The sequence below is a fragment of the Drosophila pseudoobscura genome, chromosome 2 (assembly GCF_009870125.1).
Source record: "Drosophila pseudoobscura strain MV-25-SWS-2005 chromosome 2, UCI_Dpse_MV25, whole genome shotgun sequence".
NCBI lineage: Eukaryota > Metazoa > Arthropoda > Insecta > Diptera > Drosophilidae > Drosophila > Drosophila pseudoobscura.
Window position 1 is genome coordinate 12238356 of NC_046679.1, and position 19788 is coordinate 12258143.

At 41.4% G+C, this 19788-nt stretch overlaps 2 protein-coding genes across 5 annotated transcripts in view; both read left to right on the forward strand.

Annotated features, from left to right (window-relative positions):
• Positions 1 to 19678, forward strand: part of LOC4801442 (sex determination protein fruitless-like) — a 94615-nt gene extending 74937 nt beyond the window's left edge. The window contains exons 5-7 of one of the 4 annotated variants that reach the window (XM_003736464.3): positions 1134 to 1391; positions 2684 to 2804; positions 6462 to 8140. In XM_003736464.3, the coding sequence (XP_003736512.3) occupies positions 1134 to 1391; positions 2684 to 2804; positions 6462 to 7558 (1476 nt within the window). In that variant the 3' untranslated portion in view covers positions 7559 to 8140. Of the gene's footprint in view, positions 1 to 1133; positions 1392 to 1880; positions 2607 to 2683; positions 2805 to 6461; positions 8141 to 10632; positions 11208 to 16488 lie in introns of those variants that run through there. The other 3 variants (XM_033377062.1, XM_003736466.3, XM_003736463.3) reach the window with 3 other exon arrangements.
• On the forward strand, positions 11193 to 14799 carry LOC117183360 (hybrid signal transduction histidine kinase L-like). Its single transcript, XM_033377063.1, has one exon. The coding sequence runs from the start codon at positions 11220 to 11222 to the stop codon at positions 11805 to 11807; it is 588 nt and encodes a 195-aa protein (XP_033232954.1). The 5' UTR covers positions 11193 to 11219; the 3' UTR covers positions 11808 to 14799.
• Positions 19679 to 19788: the final 110 nt, after the last annotated feature.

Genomic DNA, 19788 nt, shown 5'->3' on the forward strand with positions numbered 1-19788 from the left:
CTGAGAACTAACGCAAAAATAACTAGTGCTGAAAGTATGTTTATCGATTGCTAGCGTCACATTTATAATTTGGGACTTCCCCAAATACATTTTTTCTTTCGTAGATAATTTAAAAAAATATATATATTCGTTATAGGGAGATTTGGAGACGCATAGAACAAATTTTTAACGAAAATGCAGTGTTCCGAAATTAAATTCGATATATAGAACACTTTGTTGTAGGAAGGTCTTAATAGAGAAGTATGTACATGGTATATCCTATACTCTTCGAGTAGCTGAATAAAAACCAGGTTTTCAAAGAGTTTTCTTCATTCTGGCTTTAATATGCTAATGATACTACAGCAATATATCATCTGTATTCGTTGTATTTCTTTCACCTTTCCCCAATTTAATTTTGATTCTCCAGTTCATTCATAAAGTTATGTTACGAGTATAAGGAGGAATATATGTGTTGCACTCTACCTGAGTAGATTTCTTGACAAAAAGAAGCCAAAGAAAGCCAAAACATACTCATATCTGGCTGCTGTCATAGGTATAATCGACTGATCGATGTCTCCCAAAAGAGATCGATTGGGAATTAGCGTTTTCCGAATACGATGAGCCTATAATAACTGCATATTCCCTGGGTATGCCTTGTTTCGAGCCACCCCCACAGGGTGGCCTTCGTTCCTCATTGCCGTTGGCTTTGCCAAACTTTGCTTATCAGTCGGTGGGCGGTGGGCGGTGGGCGGCAGGCAAACAAACAACAAACAGTATCAACATTTTCGGGTATCTGTGGCGTAGCTGCCTCGCGCCTCGCGCGCGCTCTCCTCACATGAGAGTGCCCTTCCCCTTGGGCGTCTGCCCATCCATGGGGTGTGCTGTGGCTGCTATCAGCTGTGGCCAGTGATCTACGATCAAATAATATTGTTTGCGTGTGTGGTATTTCAGCTATTTCTGTCCGTTATCAGCGAGTGAAATTTTTGTGGCCTAGGCACGTGCCGCTCTCTCCACCGCTGGCACACGTGCAAATTGTTGTTGTCATAGCGATACGATACGATACCCTGGCGGAGAGTATGCTGGGCTTGCTTATTGGGTGTTTACTTTTTTTGCGCCTACTGAATGTCACCTTTCGTATCTTTTACGTGTTGCAGGGCAACTTCAAGTCGAGCCCCGTGCCCAAGACAGGTGGCAGCACATCGGAGTCCGAGGATGCGGGCGGCCGTCACGACTCGCCGCTCTCGATGACCACCGGCGGCCACCTGGGCGGCGGTGGGGGCAATGTGGGCGCGACCAGTGCCCTGAGCGGCCTCAGCCAGTCGCTGAGCATCAAGCAGGAGCTGATGGACGCCCAGCAGCAGCAGCAGCAGCACCGGGAGCACCATGTGGGCCTGCCGCCCGACTACTTGCCGGTAAGTGCCCCACTCTGGGGGCAGTCAATCAGTCAATCTATGAACCGAACCTCTTTCGACGATCGTTGTTTTGTTTTGCTGCATTAGTTTGTTAAGGTTTTTTCTTTTTTTGAACCGGTTCGATGGTTCCAGCTAATAATACAGTACAGTACAGAACATTCTTGTAAAGCTTTTTGACCATCTAACTGTAAGCCAATTGCAAAATGCTTCCCAAAGCAGCCACAGAGCTGCTGCCAAATTTGTGTATATTTTTGTTTAAGAAAATCAAAGCAGAGTCTAAACAGAACGAAGGATTGGTTGTTTTGTCGTAGAGAAAAAACGTTTTTGCATTTTCCAAAATATCGGAATATCGGCCAACAAAGAAAAGAAAAAATCTCAACAATGCTACGTCTCTAGCGAAAAAGACGCAGAAGACGCAAAAGAACAGAAAATCCTTCCTTCTATCAGAACAATGTTTTCTCAAGCTGATTTCCCCCGGCGTGCATGTAGGTGAAAAAGAGCGAGGCGTATTTAGGCAGCAAGTCCGTGCACCAGATGCTCCTCCACCAGGCCGTGGAGGCGCAGCTGAAGAGCCTGCAGCAGCACTACCAGCAGGAGAGCCTCGACTCCACCGTGCAGCGTCTGCTGCAGCAGCAGCAGAAGCAGCAGCAGCAACAACAACAGCAGCAGCAGCAACAGAAGCAGCAGCAACAGCAGCAGCAGAGGAAGCACTTACTGCCGCCATCCTCAACGGGGGGCGGAGTGGTGGCGACGGGGAGCTCTTCCCGTAAGAGTGGACGCTTCCGGTCCAACTGGCTGTACCAGTTCGAGTGGCTGCAGTACGACGAGCGGGCGAACACGATGTTCTGCAAGCACTGCCGCAAGTGGAGCCCCGAGCTGGCCGACATCCGCACCAGCTTCGTGGAGGGCAACTCCAACTTCCGGCTGGAGATCGTGAACCACCACAACAAGTGCAAGTCGCACCGGCTCTGCTACGAGCGGGAGCTCCAGGAGCTGCAGCAGCCGTCGACCACCCCCGACATCATCACCATCAATGTGGGCAAGGACGGCCCTTAGCCCCAGGCCGGTTGGGCCGGCTGGCCACCCACACACCGCTCAGGATTAGCCTTAGGCCCTAGACTAGACTCTGTTTTTGTGTAACGTAAATCTAGGATAAGCGTCGGCTTTGGCAGCATTTTGCAATTGGGTCAAATAAAAAGCAGAACTTTACTACAATTCTCCCCATCTTTCTATCTCTCTCTCTCTCCCCCTCTCTGGCTCTCCCCTCTGTCTGTCCCCCTTTCGGTGTGCAGAAGCTGCACGCGGAGGAAATGTCGACGCTGCTGTCGCAGCACGCCCTGCAGGCGGCGGACGCGCGCGACGATCACAACGACGCCAAACAGATGCAGCTCGATCAGACGGACAACATTGACGGTGAGTACTGCCCCATAGAATCAGAAGATCAGCAGATCAGTAGATCAGCAGATCAGCCGATCAGAATATCAGCAGGCCAGAACCAAAGCTAGCACAATTACAACTACAAGTACCAACCAATCACACAAGATCTTCTTCTCTCTGAGCTTTTAAACCCTAACGCACTCGAAATCGAAACCAAAAGACTATATATCTACCCTCTATATAGTGTTAAGGCTATATATTTGGTCGAAACATATACGTACATATATATTTTCCGTTGTTCAAACGTTGGACTCAAAAGCAGAAGAAAACGAAGACAAACTGTATTAAAAAAAAAATTGTAGAAAATTTGTAGCTTAATTTCCGTTCCTCCATCCACTCTACACCCCATAACTATCTTCTAACCAAACCGAGCAAACTATCCTAATTTAATTAAGTAGAGTAAACCCCCTAGAGATCCCCCCAACCCACTCCCCCAAGGCCCCCCAGGAAGTACATGTATGTATATAATGGAGAGGGTTTATCCTACACACAGAGAGCTCTCTCTCTCTGCTCATCTTAACCCGACTAAGGCCTGTCTCCACTCTATACATGTAGTTCCCCCGAATGTTCCTGCATGCATTTCTATATATTTATCTGTTACCCTGAGACAAGTATCCCACTTCTTTTTATGCTTTGTAAGTACAGAATCCTACATAGTTTTATCCACACAGTACAGTACTATATCCTTTGCCTTACCGTAGCCTATTCGTTCTGAATGATAGACCCTAAGAGGAGTACGACCCAAAGTGCTAGCTAGAGCAACAGATCAACACCTCTCCTCCTACCAGAATATCTCTCTCTCTCTATCTATCTCTCTGTCTCTCTCTATACATACTCGTACATATCTTAATATAAATATTATTTCGTTGTTTGTCGTATCGTATGGTATTTCTATATATTTGATATTGATATTTACATATATATATATACTCGTATTGTATGAATAGCTTTTAGGATGAGTTTCCCCACTCGAGCCGAGACTTGATCGTAAATACGGTTTAGTTTTTGCTGTATGTTTGCCGCATGTTGCATGTTTTAAGACGCCTAGACCTAGACATAGACACCCCACACCCCCACACATACACACACACACACCACCTCAGCCATACACACACTCCCACACATACAATTATCGTTTATGTATCGATTTATTTTAATTTTATACGTATAATTTTTAGTTTTTAACCTATCGACCTATCGATTTCCCATCTTCTTCATTCCGCCGCCGCTGCTATCATAATTTAGTCCTAAGACCAATCGGAATTTTCCCCCACCCCCCAATTAGTTCGTAGTCGAAAATGCCTCCGTTATGCCATCCCCAACCCCCGAACCGATCCAATCCAAATGAAACATTTCAGTTTAATAGATCAATTGGCGCACACAACAACAACAACATCCAGAAAAACCACAAAAAAACAAATTAAACAAAAAAAATCTATAAATAATAAAGAATAATCAAACAATAAAAAACACACACGAAACGTAGAAGTTGCCGCGCTTTCTGTTCCAATTTCATTCAGTTTTTATCCATCATTTTTTTTAAGAAAGTAAATGTAAAACAAAAACATATCTCATAACCAAAATCGCTACAAAATTTTTCCAAAATCTCTCTGTTCGTCTTTAATGTTGCAACTTATTGTCTAAGAAATGAAAACGAAACCAAAAGCAAGCCAACTATCGATAGAATTTCAGTGTTGGTCAACACAGAAAATATTATGAATACGCCTCCTCAAAACAGCTTCCAAATCGATGTCGTTTTATTTGTTTTTTTTTTAACTGCCACACACACAGACACATACACACAGAAACACACACACACACACAGCTACAGACACCTGTACTTTTTCTTCCCTTGAATATTTTCTACTAACATTTGTTGCATTTATGATTTGATGTGAAGATCACTGTTTGTAACGAGATAACCGTAACTCTGACTGTCTGTTTATTCCAATTGGTATTTTCCAAAGCTAACTAAGTGTATTCCAATATTCCACTATTCCTTTCTTTTGCCTACTCTCTCTCTCTCTCTCTCTCTCTCTGTATCTCTGTCTCTCTGTCACTCTCTCAATCTCTATGTTTAACTGTGTCTGTGTATGTGTCTGTTTGTGCTTGTTTGATTGCATCTCTGTGTCTGCCCCCAAAGATCGCTAGCGAGAGAGCAGCTCCACTCGAACGTAACGGTAAAGTGAAAAAGCAGAGAGAAACACACGCACATTGGCTCCAGATAGCGCACAAACGAAATGAAAAATACAAAGAAAAAACCTCACAAAATCACAGAAATATTAAAACGAAATTTAAACCAAAATTGAAATTACCTTACAGCTAAAAGAACCCGCACCAAGCCCCCAAACCCTTTTACCATCACCCTTTTTTGAAAAAAGAGAACTGGAATTTGCTCATATAAAATAAATATGTAATAATATAATAAACACACACACACACACATATACATATACATATAAATATATATATATTGATGTGTACCACAAAGTATGGCTAAAAATCTGTTGCAACATTGAAGTACTAAAAGACCCGAAAGATCCGTTCCCACCACCTCATGAAACGAACAAGAAATAATATCATTGTGTACGATGAGAACTGTATTATAAAGTTTTGAATACCAAATGCCAGAACTATAAGATAAGAGCGCCCAAAAACGAAAAAAAAACGAAAAAAACAAAATTGTTGATGCCACAAAATGACACGAGACAAAAGTTGATTTTACCTTGATTTACATTTAGTTCATTTATGATTTATCCCAGTCTCCCGATCCGTTTCACACTGTTGATTGATTGATTGATTGATTGATTGGCTTTGATGCAAAAGTACAATTAATTTAGCTGAATTGTTATACTTTAGAGCTATAATGTCCTGCCGAACCGAATCGAGATGCCGCCCTAGCTTTAAGACCAGCCTTGATTTACACAACTTGAGTTTATACTTTTTCCAGTTTACAATACAATAGATTGCCAAAAACCACACCACAAAATTAGATTAAGACTCTTGATTTGTTTCCTCCTAGACCTCCACGTACCACCCGCCACCTGCCAGCGAGCGATCTTGTAAATTATGATTTCCACAGCCGCAGCCGCAGCCTCCCCACAACCCCACCCCACCCCCACCCCAACCGTCATTGTCAATGCCGTTCACTTGAATTGAGTTTTTCTTTCCTTCGTTCTTACCGTTATGTTCTGCCCCCCCACACGCCCGTACACGCAAAGATTGTTCCGAAAAGAACCAACTCTAGTAGCTGTCTGTTGTCGTTTTGCATAGCCCTCACAGCCTCACACACACACACACAAAGACACCGACACCGACACCGACACACACAGAAACACACCCAGCCTATATACTATATATATTCGTAGTATATATTTATATATATACTATCCATACACACATATCTTATATACCCTATAAACGAGTTTCTTGCCTACTTCCTACTCTGGCTACTTAGCGTTGAACTTAGCGACACCTAGAGACACCCACCCATAGACACCCCACAGACAATTGGCTTTAGCCCACTGTGCGCATGGAATGCAAGGGAATCGCGATCCCCCAGATCCCCCACCGATCCCCCCTCCACACCCCCACAGTGATGACGCCTAATATGAAACAAGCAAATGTTTGCAGGTCGCGTTAAGTGTTTTAACAATCCGCGACAGCTCGATCAGCAGGATCAGCAGGATCAGGCCAGGGAGCCGGACCTCGAGCAGGAGCAGGAGGCTCTCGACGAGGTGGATGTCGATCGGGACATGGACATCGACGAGGAGCAGGATCAGCTCGAATCGGAAGAGGCGGAGGACAAAGTCTCTGCCGTGGCAGTGGCAGCAGTCGCCTCCTACCATGCCACGCCGCCGAAGTACAGGCGAGCCGTGGTCTATGCCCCGCCACCGCCAGACGAGGACGGGCCCTGTACTGGCTCCGGCTCGGGTTCTGGTTCTGGTTCTGGGTCCGGCTCGGAGATTTACGTGGACAACAACTACAATTGCGAGTACAAGTGCAAGGAGCTGAACATGCGCGCCATCCGCTGCAGCCGCCAGCAGCACCACATGGCCACCCACTATGCCCACCCTCATTCGCATCCCCACCAGCCGCTGCACCGCTCCCTGGTGGACTGCCCCGCAGAGGCGGCCTACTCGCCGCCCGCCACCAGCAGCAGCAGCCACAGCAGCGGGTACCGCGACCAGGGCTACGGCAGCACTAATGGAACCGGCCAGCAGTTGGACCTGTCGAATCACGGCTACCATGGACATCACCATGCGCCTCCGTTGCCCCTGCCACCGCCGCCCAGCCACACCCAGGCCTCGCCGCACTATCAGCCAGCCTCCACATCCGCATCCGCATCGTTATCCTCGTCCGCACCAGCCTCAGTGTCCGCCCCGCTGTCGCCCCAGCCCAGCTCCAGCTCGAGCGGATCGAGCTCCTCGGCCGCAGCAGCCGCAGCCGCAGCTGCCGCCGCCGCAGCGGCCAATCGGAGGGATCACAACATCGACTACTCCACGCTGTTCGTGCAGCTGTCGGGCACGCTGCCCACCCTGTACCGGTGCGTGAGCTGCAACAAGATCGTGTCGAACCGGTGGCACCACGCCAACATCCATCGGCCCCAGAGCCACGAGTGCCCCGTCTGCGGGCAGAAGTTCACGCGCAGGGACAACATGAAGGCCCACTGCAAGATCAAGCACGCGGACATCAAGGACCGCTTCTTCAGCCACTATGTACATATGTGATCACTTCTCTAGGGCCCAGTCTCTATGTCCCCTCTCTCCCATTAGACGAATGTTTAGGGCGGAAGAAGAGTGAAACAAATCAAAAAGGTTTTCAGAACTATCTAAATAATCGAATCAAAACCAAGAACCGAATACGTAATATACGAACATACATAAATAAATAACTCTAGAGCGAGGATGTACTTATGTATCTTATAAACTATATGCATATATCAATGCTAATCGTAGACAAGACATTGAATTCTCTATCGTTAAAACGTATGAACCTTTAGACGCTTTTTTAGATCAGTAAAAACACAACAAACAAAGAAAGAAAGAAAGAAACCAAAAAGATAATGATATTACGATATCACGATATCAAATTATGTATACCGAGACCAGTACTCAATGGAGGGAAACTTTGACAAGTATTATATGTAGAATTCCAATCGATTTCCAAGTCAGTTATTATTTTAGCTCTTTAGTTCGACTCTTAACATGTGCTGTAGTGAATGTTGACTAATTATTGTTCGTGTCATTTTGTGCCATATTAGCTAATCTTTCTTCTAGTCCATAGGCCATAACGTCCAAAATAAATACAAACTATAACTATTAACTAAATGAAATGCATCGAGTGAGGCAAGCAACGACAAGACTTGAACCAAAAGCAATATCTGTCAGGCAGAACTATTTTTGAGAAACCCTCTCTATCTCTCTCTCGAAATCCCCCGAGTATATCACAAGTCTTGCTGATCAGAAATTATCGCGGACAGCGCCCGATTCCGAGCCGTTTGGCCAGAGCCCGCCAACGAAATGGGGCGCTCTCCTGATCCGTATTCGTAACCGTATCTTTGGCAAAACACCCACCGATGTTGATTAGAGTTGCAAACAGATTAAATATCATAATTTATCGAATATCGATATATCGAAAGAGTTCAGTGCTTTGCTAAAGAATAAACAATCAAACAAATCGGAGAAAATGTACTTAAAACATTAGCCATAGAAGCCAATCAAGCAATGAATCCAATTATTAAACACTTATAAACATATATACAAATACACCTGCATATATATGAATATATATATATGCAAAAAGGATAAATCAATCTTTAAAATCTTTAACTTTACTTAATAAATCTCTTTCAAATCAAATTCCAGTTCTTTTCATTACAAAAAAAAATCAAAAGAAATCCCAGCCCCGTCCTTAGGTACTTACTAAAAACTATAACTAAACTACACAAAATTCAAAATATGAATTAAAACTAAATGAAACCCACACCCAATTGAATATAAAAAAAGAAAACATTGAAATTAAACAATAATAAAATTTAAACATCAAGCGCACTGTCTTAACGGTAAGTTGAAATTTCTAAGATCTTCTTAAGCACAAATCCTCCCACTATAATTTAGTCATCCATAAGTTACGTCATCTAAGTTAAATATATATGTATTTTTAATTATTTACTTTTAAAAACGAAAAGCTACAAATTGAAACAAAAAGAATGAAAAAAAAAGAAAACAGGAATTGGCCAAACGATTGAAAATTTTATTTAATTTTGTATACTTATAAATGGAAACACTTGCCTCTTACTCACTCACTCACTCACTCGATATCTCTCTCTCTCTAGCTATATACATATTTCCTTCTCTCTCACACACACACACTTGATCTCGATCTCGATCTCGCTCTCGCTCCGTTTTGGGCGATGTTCCATATTTGTTTTCGTTCTGTCAGGCAGGAGGGGTGTTGAATGAACTCTGTTCGATAAACGATATGCGACTATCGATGTTCTTTTCGATGTTCGATGTCATTTTCTTATCGATGTTGCTGCGCTAGGTCTTGTGTTCATCCAGAATCAGTCATTTACTTATCTTTGATTTTGTTTTGTGTCTCATTATTTTGCAATATCTCATCCTCGATTTGTCCCTGCCCTTGCTCTCTCTCTCTTTCTCTGTCCCTCTTTCTGTCTCTCTCTCTCTCTTTCTCACTCTGTCTTTCTCTCTGAATTATGTACATTCCACACCACAACACCAAACACCACCACCACCCCGGAAGCCCCTAATACGGTTCTTGGGCTCTCTTGACGAATAAATTAACAACGAATCTTAAAAAGAAACCGAATAAAATCGAACCACACATAATCATCTATTAAAAACATAGATAGTTATTTATAGATTCTAGTTATGTGTCCCACACCACACAAATCATTGCATATACATATACAAATATATATATAATTTGGTATGGGTTCTTTTATATAAAAGCCAGTCCCGTCCCCCGTTGAACCCTAACTCTTAGCTATTATTGTAAATAATTCTCCACCAAATATGTGAATACATGTTAAGCAAAACGGGCAGAGAAGTGCTCCCCGAATCGGGGATTGATTTACATCATTATTCTATATATATATAGTAATTATTTTTCTTCCTCCTCCCGTTCGGGTGCTGTCAACATTTCTCATGTTCTCAAAATTCACCGATACAAAAAATGAAAGAAAAACAAATTTAAATCACAAATTTCCCTATATATCGATATTTTTTGGGTGTAACAAAATTTGATTGCGAAAAATGTATGAATTCTGAGATTGAACAACCTCCAAGAGAATGGCTTCTCCCACGAATAAAAATTCTTGGCTTAATTTTTAAAATCAATCCACTCCCAAACATCCCCATCAGCCATCGTCTCCTGTCTCAGGGATAAGCAAATTGATTTAATAACACTTTGTTTAAGTTTTAATCATTCCTTCCATAGCAAAAAACAAAAAAAAAAGAATAAAAATACGAATCTAATACCAGAAAAAATACCAGAAATACCACACACACAAACACACACCACACACACACACACAGACTATGAAACCATCTAATTATACAGTTTAAGAATTATTATAAAAATGATTTTTCTGTTTCTGTGAATCACCAACAACAACATTGTTTTTCTCTTCTTTTTTTCTTTGCGCGTTTGAACGAACAAACCAAAAAATAAAATATATAAATACCAAAAATACCGCAAAATACCGAATATACCGCAAAACAAATGCAATATGCTAAATAAACCAAATTCCAAACTCTGATCAAAAAATACCGATAAAAAGGCTCGAAGGCCTGGCACATGCGGCTCACCTTCGAGCGCCTCTCGGGCGGCTGCAACCTGCACCGTTGCAAGCTGTGCGGCAAGGTCGTCACGCACATCCGCAACCACTACCACGTCCACTTCCCCGGCCGCTTCGAGTGCCCGCTGTGCCGGGCCACCTACACGCGCAGCGACAACCTGCGCACCCATTGCAAGTTCAAGCATCCCATGTACAATCCGGACACGCGCAAGTTTGACAATCTGCTGTCGGGCTCCTCGGTGGGGCCGCCCTCTACGCCTACGGCCTGCCACATGGCCGTCGCCTCCCAGGCTGCCATGGCAGCGGCGGCCGCCGCGGCCTTCAGTGCAGCGCAACAGCAGCAACAGCAACAACAGCAGCAGCAGCAACAATCGCAATCGCAATCCCAACAGCAGCAACAATCGCCGCATCAGCAACTGCAGCAACATGCCCATGCCCTGGCGCAGCAGCACATGTTGCACCAACAATTGCAGCCGCAGCACCAGCAGCAGCAGCACAACGCGACAAGTGAATGATATAGTCAGTACCTTGGCTGGAACTATGGCGCCTGGCGCCTCGATGACACGTCCATGAAGCAACAGCCGACGCCGCACTTTGCCACGAACAGCAACTATCAGCAACAGCAACAGCCACAGCCACAACTGCAACATCAGCGCAGGGCCCAGCCCTTTAACTTTTATGCACGCGACTACTACTTCCAGCAACAGCAACAGCAACAACACCAGCAGCAACAATCGCCCCAAACAACTCTTAGCAATGGCAACATGAGGCAGCAGCAGCAGCAGCAGGAACACCAGCAACATCTACATCTACAGGAGCAGCAACATCGGGAACAGCCGCAGACGATCATCATCGATGAGAGCGACGAAAATGAGGTGGACGAGGAGCAGCGGCAGAATTTTAATCAGTATATGGCCCAGATGAAGCAGTTTGCTGGCCCCTGCCACTCCTCCGGCGGAGAAGATCCCCATGAGGCCATTAAGACATTGTGCAATATCAGCAGCAACAGCAACAGCAACAACGCAACAAATGCCAATCAAACGGAAGCTACTACAACTACTACTAATAGTAACGATAATGCTAATAATAATAATAATAATAATCAGAGTTATGCTAACAATACTAGGAACTACAGCAAAAGGCAGCCGGCACCGTGAGCACAGCAACCAATTGATACTCAAAATACATAAGGAAATCAAACAGAAATCTTAAATGTTGACCATTGACCATGCAAAACGTTGAATGGTAAGCCAAATTTATTTGTCAATTATGTAAGCGGAAACGGAAAAGGAACGGAATGGAACGGAACGGAACGGAAAGGAAGGAATCTAAAGCTGATCTGTGCGGGAGGCGACACATTATCATGGTTTCAACTGGATACGGATGTTGCAGTCATCCCCACAACACACACACACAACACAAAAAGCCAATCCCCAAATGTCGTATATATTGTAGGCAAGAGTACGAGTATCGTAAGAGAATTTATGCATAAACCAATTGTAATTGTAACGTCTTGTTCGTGGGGCAAGCAAAAGGGTTTCCAAGGCAGCTAGCCAGGAGGTAGACGGTAGACGGTAGTTGGAAAAGCTATTAGAGATGAGAAACAGTTTTGAAATCGAAGCACTCAAATATTAAACTAAACCTAATCTAAATGTATTTCAAGATCTACTCATACGTATATATGGAATTAGAAATTTACGAATTACTGACTGCAATTGTTGGACCTGTCAGACTCTTGTGCCAAAAATTCTTTTGGTGGTATTGCCAACTCCTTTGGCTGCACTCTCTTTGCACCTGTTTGTTGTTGCATTTAACACACTGATATGTGCACCCCCATATACACACACACACACACACATACTTAACCCACCCGGAAGTGGCTCCGACACTCAGAGCCGGCGACGAACATTGAAGACATTTTACTCGTACATACTCGTACAAGAGATTTCTGTGCTGCTAACCATCTTACTGTTTTTTATATATAAATACATACTATATATATGCGATCTAGTGGATGTCGTTTCGATGTTACCTATGCATAACACTTAGCCAATAGACGTACATGAGAGAACTGTTAAATAGAATGAAATGGGAACGGAAACGGAAATGGAATTTAATCGATATTTACATGAAACTTATCTGCAAATATTTATCTACGATGTACAAATCTGTGCGTTTGATCCGTGTTAGTTGACTTTGAAGACATGCATTACAGCAAGCCCTAATCTTAGACAAGCAGTTTTAAACTAAACTAAACTAAACTAATTCATTGATTATACATGCTAAACTAATGTTAATTTATTTATAACCATTCGGAGAGTCTCGAACTGGGCGACTGGGCAGCTGATCGAACCAATCTGTTGTATTATACGAGTAGTTAGCCCTGACGAAGATGATGGTCCGGATCCAGCTGAGGTTTTCGTGTTTGTTATCCAGTCTATACGATATACCCCACATACGATATACAGGCAGACAGACTCTTCTTACCGTGTAAATATGATTGATGATTCTCCCACGATTTCTGCTAGTTAATGTATATTTAAATTCAATTCTTTTGTAATTTGTTGTTGTACATTGATTGCCAAATCCCCGATGTTGGTGCGCGCACACACACAAACACACACACACAAACACACACACACAAAAAAACACACACATGAAACAAACATCTAATTGCCTAAAGAATTAATGCATAAATCTATGAAATATATATAGTTATATATATTATACACACATATTCATAATATTTATTTGTTCTACTTCTTAACATGAAATGTTTAGTAATTATTATTAATTATTATTAATAATGCTACATCAAATACTGCCCCCGACTTAATGTTTGTTTAATGTTTATTTTTAACGCTGTTTTGTTAAACAAAAAAAAATTTTAAGAAATTTATCTATATATGATGTGATAACTATAGTAAAACTAAACATACGCACACCCACACAAAAACACACACACACACACACAAACATTACAGATTGAAATTATGTTAATTAAGCTGGAGAATTGAGGGAAGGTTTTTTTTAAAAAAACGTTCTATAATTTGTGTGGTACGCAAAATGGTGCTAAATCCAAATATACTTTAAATGCGCGGAGGCGACGGAACGAGAGACGACGAAGGAACGATAAAGTATCCCCCCAAGCAGACGACGGTTGGGTGGCAGGAGGAACAGTGTAATAGGAGCGTGTAGAAGGAGAGCTTTCTCCGAATCGTATCGTATGTGCAATATGACTAGTTTTCGTTTTCGTTTAAGGTGCAAGCGGGGAGAATAGGGAATAGACGAGAGGCCACAGCAGATTATTTGAAAAGCAAAAAACAAAAACAAAAAAAAGAGATCTAATTGTATATAGTATAAAGCGGTAAGCGGTGCTTGCCCCATGCACTCGACTCGTTGTGCCCCAAGTGCAGCCAGGACTTGGTCGGAGGTCCAGTGCTTGGTGCAGACGCCGCTTGAACACTAAATAAATGTTAGCATATCACCATGAATATGATTATTATGGTTAAATAAATATATGTATATCTGATATCGGAAGAACCAGGCGGAAGAGCAGCTAGTTAATGAGAACTTTTCGCTACAGTTTCTGTGTCTATTTACAATAAATGTCATAAAGCCTATCAAATTATCGATCACACACACACACACACATCAAATCAGAACTCACCCACACACACACACACACACACTAGCATATTTATTTGGGAGCCCGTGAGACATTTGAATCCTCTCTCTCTTTGATTTTTTGATTTGGATTTCGATTTCGATTTAGAACTTGACTTTGATTTCGTTTAACCAATTTTAACAGCATTTTGCAGTCGATGAAGAGTGGTTCGAACCCTTAGTTTTAAGGACGTGCTAGTTTGAATGTAAAACCTAGTTTAATCTAATTTTTGTATTAATAAATGCAATACAAACTATTTTTAGTTTTATTTATATACAACAAGAACAGCAGCAGCAACAACAAAATATAAAAAAACAAAGCGAAAACGCAGGAAAAAATAAAAAAAAATGAAAATCAGATTAATTAACGTTAAGCAAATTGAAGCAAGTCCAGAGAATGCTTGCAGCATTTGTTACAATTTATACATAAATATATATTACAATATTTTTTAAAACGATTTTTAATAAACATTCTATCCATTATGGCAGCCTTTCAATGAAAGAAATTGAAATTGAAATTGAATTACTAAACCCCAGAATAAACCCTAATAAAAACATATAAAAAATATAATAAAAACTGAAGAACAGCCAGATGAACCATATACACCTACATACATACATACCTACATATACATAACAGACAGGACAAACACACACACACACACGCACACACGCGCGAGAAGAATACTCGTAAAACATAAATAACAAATGAAACAGAATCAAAACTAAATCAAATAAATTGAATTTTATGGAAACAAAACGAAATGGTGATCACTTTTCTTTATTATTTTTGTTTCTGATCCTCTGACTACGAATCCTGTTCTGCTGTGCGCCTTGAATTGTGCTTCCAAAGACGTTAGGGGTGCCCATGAAAAGTCGAACCTAGAGTCTAAGAATAAACGAGTATATGCCAATACACACTCACATGCACACACAGACATGCGCGAGAAAACGCACACACTCACACAAACACATACACAGAAAATTTTCAAACCTCGGCCCAATTTCCTGTTTTTTTTTTTGTTTTCTATTCTAATTTGAATTTGTAAAACTCTTTTTAACTTTTACGAATATCTTAATTTTACCAACTAAATATATATGTTTTTAAGATTTATTATGTATGCAATTTTACCTTGAGTTTCAGCCCAAAAATTGGTTATGTTTAAGCCAGATGATTCATCGCACAAACGAGTTACACCCAAAAAAAAAAAAAAAGAAAGAAAAAATGTGCGAAAGAGAAGAGCCCCTACAGAACTTGTTCTTACGCCTAGACTCGTACAAGAATTGTTTGCTACAAATATATATATTATTACATATAACTGAATATATCATAAATACACCTCTATGTATGCGCCGATTGTGACTAATTTCATTTGTATACAATTTAAAAAAAAATACCTGAATATAAACAAAAAATACCAACTTAAAAGGATTCTGCAGGAACAAACGGAGGCATTTTATAAGTTAACTATAACGAATAGTAAATTATACAGTGCGTTTGGAGAGTATACAACAGTTGGACAATTTCAGAAATTCGGAATTCCCATAAAATCCACGAACAACAACTGTTGCCTACTTTTGCAGCGCACTGTTTGACTATAAATATAATATAAATGCTTACTTTGAAAAGGCAGGTAAATTATGCATTATACTTTAAAACGAAATTAATATTTCACTTGCACGTTGGAATATGTTGGAGGGACCCACAGATCAGCTCCGATAAGATAGGATAAAGAGCCATGAGTTTCCCGTTATTCACGATCTGTTGCCAAATATCTAATTGTATCTTTTTCTGTTGACCTAAGTTGCTTGATTGTAGTTAGACCAGTTTGTTTGAGTTTTTTTTTTTAGTATTTTTTTCTTAGTTTGATATTTTTTTTATTACGCCGCCTAAGTATATTATTTTTTGCTCACAAAAAGGAAATTCTACCTCTGTCTTATGCCATATGTCTCTCTCTCTCTCTCTGTCTATCTATCAGTCTGTCTCTCTCGCTCTCTCTCTCACACACTCACTCTCACACTCTCCTATCTCTGTCTATTATACGAAAAACCAAAAATTGAAACCAAAAAAAATACCAAAAAAAAACCGAAATCTATTTCTCTGGGCTGATTTTCGTCCCGCTCGACGGGCTGTTGTGTGTCTGTTCTTCTCTTTCTCGTTCTCGACCACAGGCACCAGCGCTCGGAACCACCTCTCGACACCGCTCTCGACCTCCTCGTCGGCCTCGCCGCCGCCGGCCGTCTTCGGCATGCACCTGTCCGCGGCCCTCAAGAGCGAGTACCATCCGCTGCACTACATACGCGCCGCCGGCAACGGCCACAACAATCCCGCCGGAACGCCGCCTGCGCACGGATACAGCGCGGCCCAGGCCGCGGCCGCCGCCCTGGGTGGCGCCTCGACACCCACCGGCGCCGGCGGGGGTGGGGGCCACAACTCACATCACACCATGTCCTATCACAACATGTTCACGCCGTCCCGCGACCCCGGAACGATGTGGCGCTGTCGCTCGTGCGGCAAGGAGGTCACCAACCGCTGGCACCACTTCCACTCCCACACCGCCCAGCGGTCCATGTGCCCATACTGCCCGGCCACCTACAGTCGGATCGACACGCTCCGGTCGCACCTGCGCGTCAAGCACCCGGATCGCCTGCTCAAGCTGAATTCGTCCATTTAAGGGCGTGGCCGGGGCCACCATCCGGGCCAAAGCAGCTACCACCAACGCCACCATCACCCCCAGGAACGACAGCCACAGCAGCAGCAACAGCAACAGGATTACTACAACAGCAACTATAGATACAGATTCAAACAGAGCGAAAGATTCGTGTAGATCGCTGCTCCTCTCCAAAGTATAGGATGTCATTTTTCCTAGGGTTCTCGCAATTCGTTAGAGGATCTTCTTGCATTTAGTCGTCTGTACATTGCCCCAGACCCATCCGAGCTACCCAAGCAATAACCCAAACTAGTAGAACCGAAGATGCTAAAACTTAATCCTACGGCAGGCCAACAGCTGCGCTACGCATAAACATTATAGCGATAATGCTAACACTAACTATAGCTATTGATAAACTTTGAAAGATTGTCCTTCTAACATGATCCCATCAACTTATAGATACTATATATACCAGGCTATATGAATGTGTATAACTAAACAATATCAACCAGGAAAGGTTTCAGTTGCTAACTAAGGGAGGGAGTTCCCCCGAAACACGACGGGGACAGAACAAAAGGAGTTCAAGTAGAACGGATGTAACCATATTCTAGGGGTACAACAAACCAACTTTAAGGTTTCTAAATGTTGTTTCCTAACTAAAAGTAGTAACTATTATAATGAAGAGGAGTCGCAGCAGAGAAAACACTAGGTTGATTCAGTAGGCGTTACTTTGTTGGAGAGACCAACACACCAACAACAGCAACAAGAACTACCACAGTCACCCACAACTACTACTCATATAAAGGTCACATTAGAGCTTAGTTTATCTTACTATATATATACGATACGATGTAATTTTAACAATACGTTCTGCGGAGTATGCGATGGGGCTACTCAACCAACTACAAAGAAATTTTCATATACCTCAAATGCATTTCAGTTTTATTGTTGATTGCTTAATTTTAATCTATGTAATCGTTAGCACTTTATACATATTATTTCAATCTTTTCCGATTGTGTCTAGCTAATAGTTCTCCAAAGTTATCCTCTGTTTTTTTTTTTAGTTTGTTCGATCTGTTCCCCTCAAATTTCTGATTTTATCGTGTCCGTTAAGTTTAAGTTCTTTAGGCTTAGGTTGAACCACTTGAACCACCTCACTTTTTTTGTTAAGCTTTGTTTATATTTATGGTCAAATGATTATTTAGTTAAAGTACACAAGAATACATATAGAAATGAGAATGGAAATCAGATGATATGGGAAGCTAAAGTAACAAAAAAAAAATATTAAAAAAAAACCATAAAAATTATGTTTTGAAATTCTTTAAATTTAACTGTCTGCTCAATCGGTACAAAATTGGAAAATATTCGTTGTAATTTTCAATTTACATATATTTAACGACTTCCCGGCTTCTTGGATACGTCCCCGCAGAGACGGCAAAAGTAATTAATTTTAAACATTTTGTGATAGACAAAATTATGTTTCGGCGCAAAACAAGTAGGCAACAAGCAACAAGCTATAATATAACAAAATAACATATAAAATTCAATGTGATATTTTCGGCACAAAACTTTACATAAAAACTTTTGAAAAAAAATAATAAAAAAATGGCAAATGAAAAGGAGAGGCAACATTTGGCTAAGGTTGCTGCCCCTTTGGACATTTATCTAGGTGAAGATTTTTGTTATAGATTTATTCAAAATTGTTATCTTTCGGTCCAAAGCACAAAATGTATAAAATTATTTCTAGTTAACCCTTCCCCTAAATTTACTTTTACCTTAACTTTAGACCCTACATTTTACATACATACATACTTGATTTCCTAATTTTAAGTTCCGTGCTCTGTTTCGTTGTACTCGTATGCATGTGTGTGTGTACTGTATACATATATTTGCGAGAAAATATATACATACATATGCGCGCAAGATGATAATTTTATTTAGTTTTACGTTGATTTAGTTGCGACACTTTAAGCCAATAAACTACTGAAAAACACACACAAGAAAACTGAAACAGAAACAGAATCACCACAACACAGCACAGATGTTAAGGCAAATCACTACTACACACAGATTTATGTACCAAAAATGTAATAAATATGAAATTATATAAAAAAAAACCACAAAAAAAGAAAGACCAGCAGAAACCAAAAGAAAAGTAGAGGAGCGTAGCTGGATTTTTTTAAAATCTTTATCCCCTACATACCCGTAAGCATACGAACATATATCGAACACAAAGTATTTTTATACATCATTGTAATCGGCTAATTGAAGGGCAGGCAGGGCCCTACTCCGGCGGACGGAGTGTGCTGAAGAGCTGGGTTTGCTCCGTGGAGTCCACCACTACCATCGTGCATCGCAGGGAACCGCAACGACAACAACAACAACAGCGAGTTGCAACTATTTTTTCCGCTCTACATTTACAAATTCGATTAATCAATATGCAAATATACAGCCATACAGCCATACTCGTACAGCCACAATGGCCCATGCGTTCAGTGGCAAATATTATCAACACTTTTTCGTCGTCTACCAGTTTAAATAAATCAATCCATTAAGATATATATATATATAGTATATATATTTAAACAGGCAAATATATATTTCAAATTATTCAAGCTAAAATCAAAATATATAATTCACTAGCAGCATTTAAATGTCAAACAACCAACAAGTAAAACCAAATAAAAATTTATGATTATTATTATTACATATATCAATAACACTCGTTTCATGTTTGGCCCTTCATGACCACGTCCTTACTTGGAAGCACAATTCAAATCGTTAGGTTCGGCCTGGGTTCGGGGGGAGGTTTTCGGGTTTG